This window comes from Carassius carassius, chromosome 49 (assembly GCF_963082965.1).
Source record: "Carassius carassius chromosome 49, fCarCar2.1, whole genome shotgun sequence".
Taxonomy (NCBI): domain Eukaryota; kingdom Metazoa; phylum Chordata; class Actinopteri; order Cypriniformes; family Cyprinidae; genus Carassius; species Carassius carassius.
Window position 1 is genome coordinate 17021808 of NC_081803.1, and position 4802 is coordinate 17026609.

General features: G+C 36.0%; 1 protein-coding gene across 2 annotated transcripts in view; it reads left to right on the plus strand.

Moving 5' to 3' along the window:
• Positions 1–727: 727 nt before the first annotated feature.
• LOC132132796 (galactosylgalactosylxylosylprotein 3-beta-glucuronosyltransferase 1-like) overlaps positions 728–4802 on the plus strand; it is a 7506-nt gene continuing 3431 nt past the window's right edge. The window contains exon 1 of one of the 2 annotated variants that reach the window (XM_059545328.1): positions 728–833. Coding sequence is in view for 1 of the 2 variants with exons in the window: in XM_059545327.1 (XP_059401310.1) it covers positions 1447–1558 (112 nt within the window). In the remaining variant the exon portion in view is untranslated. Of the gene's footprint in view, positions 834–1270; positions 1559–4802 lie in introns of those variants that run through there. The other variant, XM_059545327.1, reaches the window with a different exon arrangement.

A 4802-nucleotide genomic window follows, 5' to 3' on the forward strand; every position in this document is an offset into this window, starting at 1 on the left:
AGAGAGGGATAAACACAGGTGAGCACATTTAACATGCAGAGTATCTACTGATGATGTGAAACTGAACACATATAGTCAAACACTACTTACAAGACCTGAGATTGTGAGGATAGGTTTACATTCTTTTCTTAACACTTTTATTTAATTGCAACAGAAGAAAAGTTTAAATGGATATTCCACTCAAAAAATGAAAATTCTGTCATCTACTCATCCTCATGTCATTCCAAACCTGTTTGAATTTTCTTCTTCTGAATATAAAATACAGAATTAAAATTTGAGTAGACTATGCTTTTAAAGCTTATGCTGACCTATTTTCTTGGGAAAAGTAGCTGCAGAGAATAATTTTTTTTTCAGAAGCTTTTTGAAGTAAAGCTTGACTTAGTTCAAATTCTATAAATCATGCTGCACATTACAGAGATGAACACTGATAGCAGGGTTGAGCCTGGTCCGTACCTGGATGGATGGGAGATTTCGTACATTAGATTTAACAAAACCAGTCAGAGAAGTTGCATTCAAGCACTGCAGCACCTCATGCTTTCTAGGGCCAAACACAATAACATCGGTTTTATTTTCATTAAGCTTTAATGAATCAATGAACTGACAAACTACGCAATATCACGTTCATTATCGCAGATGAATGGCCTTCGATAGGCTAATGAACGCGATATATATTGTCAGTGATCTACGGCTCTGTCTATTAAATGCGCTCTATTTGATAGCAGGTGATGGCGATTTAGCGCTAATCACAGAACCAGATTTACTGACTAAATGTGCATGATCATATCGTTAGGTATATCGCCTAGCCCTAGGAGTAACCCAATGGTAAAAGGTCAGTCAACGGAGTAAGATCTTCTACCAAATTTCCGACAAAAAAGGAAATCCAGTTTATTTTTCATGATAAAATCGTTGAGTATAAAAGTTTTGTTTCCCACGGATAGAACATTGAGTAAAGCCATTTGCATTGTGGCATTTTCTTTGGTCATCTGCCGCTCGATGCAGACGGAGCGAAGATTCCGCAGCTCAATGCTTCTCGTACAGACGGGTGACCATCCCGATTGTCTCACAAAGGCCGCGCCAAGCACGCCAGTCGTGAAGCGCCGATACATTTTTCGTTTAACATCTCTCCTATCCGCAATTGTTGATCCTGGACGAAATACGTCAATGAGTTTTCTGCCACCCATGGTCCGTTTCAGTTTCACAATAACACCGCCGCGTTTTCCGCGCTTCCTACGTCGGCGTCTTCGTAGCGGCACAGGTGCACGGAGGGAGGAAACCCGATCCCTTAAAATCGTCTTTAGAAGGAACATCTCCGCTGCTTATCGTATAGCTATATATTTGAGCGAGTTAATTAACCTGGTAATGAAACGCATCATATTACCATAGATTTTGTATTTATTTGACTTTTTCTTTCTTTGTTTCTTTCCCTTTTTTTGCCACAGATAAAACATGCCGAAAAGAAGGGACGTCTTAGCACTCTTTTTGATTTTGTTACCGTGGACTTTACTGATCACATTTTGGCAACAGCTTGCTGGCTACCCATTGATTCCAGTTCCTAAAGGTAAATAATAACATCAATCTTATCTTTTAAATGCTACACCGAGAATGTACACATTTAGTGAAATGCCTTTGGCCCATGCTGTTGGCACATCCGGTTGCTGGTCTAGTATGACTGATAGGCTACATGTATATTTCGTTGCAAAGAAGATAAAACACTGTGGCTGTTTGAAATCTGAACAATATAAAGAGAGAGAGAAAAAAAGAAAAACGTACAAAAAGGTAAATGTAAACACAAAGACACTTTTACGGACTTTTAAATGAAATGTTCCCTCCTGGTGGAATGATGAGTCCTTAGCCATCTTCAAGAATCGGCTTAAAACCCATCTCTTCCATCTTTATTTGACCCTCTAACTTTAACGCTCACTATTCTAATCCTATTCTTTAAAAAATCGAACTATCTTTCTAATCTTTTTGTATTCCATTTTCTTTTCATTTATTATGCAATTGTGTGTGTGTGCGTGTGTGTAAAGGCCTCTAATACTAGCTTGCTCTATCCTTTTTTTTATTCTGTTTTTTTTATTATATTATTTAAAAGCCCATGCTACGTGTACTTTTAAGCTAACTGAGACTTGTTATAGCACTTATATATCATTGCTCTTTTTGCTGTTTTTGATTGCTTCCACTGTCCTCATCTGTAAGTCGCTTTGGATAAAAGCGTCTGCTAAATGAATTAATGTAAATGTTGTAAACCTCAGTCTGTAAAAATAAGATATCATAATTCTTAAATGCATTATTATGTTGGATTGGCATCTGCCTTAGTTTCACTTTTAAATCGGTTAAAAATAGAAGTAAATAAGATTTCCTTCAAACTGACAAGCTAAACCAACCTATCTGATTATTACAGGGTCAGGGCTCCTTAATAATTGATGTCTGATCAGCCCATGCAGTCCCACAACGAGCTCACAACAAACAAATTTATTCTTTTTCTAGTTTAAGAGCTTTTTAAAATGAAATATTATGGCGATTGCACACAAAGCACCCATTAGAACACACCAAGAGTTAAATTCAGATGTTTGTGAGCTGTTAAAGTGAGAAAATTAAAGACAGCGCGAGACAGCTTCTGAATACTGGAAGGAAAAAAAAGTCTACTTACAGAAACTACAGCCTTTTACATTAAAACACTGCGGTGAATCAACACAAAGCAAGAAGAATATATTACAAAACGAGTGCTTGTGAGATATTTTTGTCTAAGGGCAGAATAACATCGATCTCTCGAGCCCCAGAGGACGGTAATTCTGGCTTTTCATTAGTAGAACGGACAAATCACATACAAGATTATTTCAAAATACATAATAGCTTGGTGAATATAAACTGTTGAGAAATAAATTGGAAGTTGATCATGATACTGGATTTGAATATTAATATCTGCTTTCTGTCTTCAATTTTAATCTATAAAAAACAGAAAATCATACGTCTTGGCTGCTTTTTTGCATACGTTTATGTATTCACATTAAAGTATTTTTTATTTATTTTTTTTGCTCCAAGCATTCATCTATATTTAATTAAATCAATGACATGTTATTTTACATTTGATGTCCATTTCTGCATCTAAACACTTAAAACCCTAAAATATGCTCTATTATATTATTGTTATCAATTTGTTTATCGTCCAGTTTAACTGGTGTACACTTTTATTTTCATAATAAAACTTTTTTTGTTAGATTATAATTAGATTAGACCGTTACAGTGGTCTGTAATAAATATTAACAGTCCCCTTTCATAATGCTGTTCAGAAATGAAGGCCACAATGCTAATGTTGTCCACACGATGGAGCCACAGGATACCAAATACTTCAAGATCTGTTGATGTGCATAAATAAAAAATGAATAAATATTATTATTTTTTTTAATAAACTTTAATAAAGCCCAATATAGTAATTATGCAAAAACGATAATCTCCTAAATACCATTAAATTTGATCTTATTTTAATAGTATTGACAACATATTTCTCAAGTTATCACACATTACTGAAAAAGTAAAGAAGGGACACTATATTAGTTATCTATTTTCATGTTGTGCATCTAATAGTACTCATATAAGGACTCATAATTTACTTGAAAAGAGACACGTCCATTTGTGTAATGGCATCATCTACACAAACCATTGTGCTTGGACCCCTAATGATCACCTTGACTTAAACCACATTGTTTCAGTTACCTTCTGTGTCGTTGCCCACAACGCTTCAGTGACAGGACTGTGAAATAGCAAACGGGAAAAAAGGCACGAGTTAATTCGCATCCATCTAGCCAATTCTGTTGAAGCTTTTGTCATAGCCTAGGCTTTTTATTAGAACAGAAAACAGCAATCCAGGTCCATAGAAAAATACTGCAAGGCAGCTCAAGAACGCTGGACACACATGTACTCGGCTCTTTTAGGCCGAGGCCAAGCCAACATCAAAGTTCGAAAGTCGAACTTTATCTTCTAGTTCTTTCTACTATTTATGTATTTAAGAGATTTTACAGTGTTTGAATTTTCAGCAATAAAGCCATTAAATCTAGGCAGTGTGTTGGGAAATGATTTCTTGTAAATGAAAAATGTGCAATGCAAAACAAAGAAATTAAACCTAAAACCGGCACGGCCATAAAGAGACATCAGAATTTAAAGCTATTTCTAATCTTGGATATTGATATTGTATGCCCGAGGTATTAATTGATTGATATGCTTGTTTGAATGCTTGTTTGACAATGCATACATACATACGTTTGCATATGTGTTTTTGTTGAGTATCTTATTTCACAGAGACATGTACATATGTGTATGTATACTGAACAAACCAGTCAGTATCTGGTGTGACCACCATTTGCCTCATAAAGTGCAACACATCTCCTTCACATAGAGTTGATCAGGTTGTTGACTGTGGCCTGTGGAATGTTGGTCTACTCCACTTCAATGGCTGTGCGAAGTTTTTGGATATTGGAAGGAACTGGAAGACGCTGTCGTATACGCCAATCCAGAGTATCCCAAACGGACATGCTAGTAACTTGTTAATCATGCTAGCGACATGCTAGTCACTTGCTAATCATGCTAGGAACATGCTAGGCACATGCTAATCATGCTAGAAACATGTTAGTGACATGCTAGTAACTTGTTAATCATGCTAGCAACATGCTAGTCACTTTCTAATCATGCCAGGAACATGCCATGCTAATTGTGCTAAAAACATGCTAACAACATGATAATCATGCTTGCAACATGCTAGTGACATGCTCGTCACTTGCTAATCATGCTAACAACATGCTAATCAT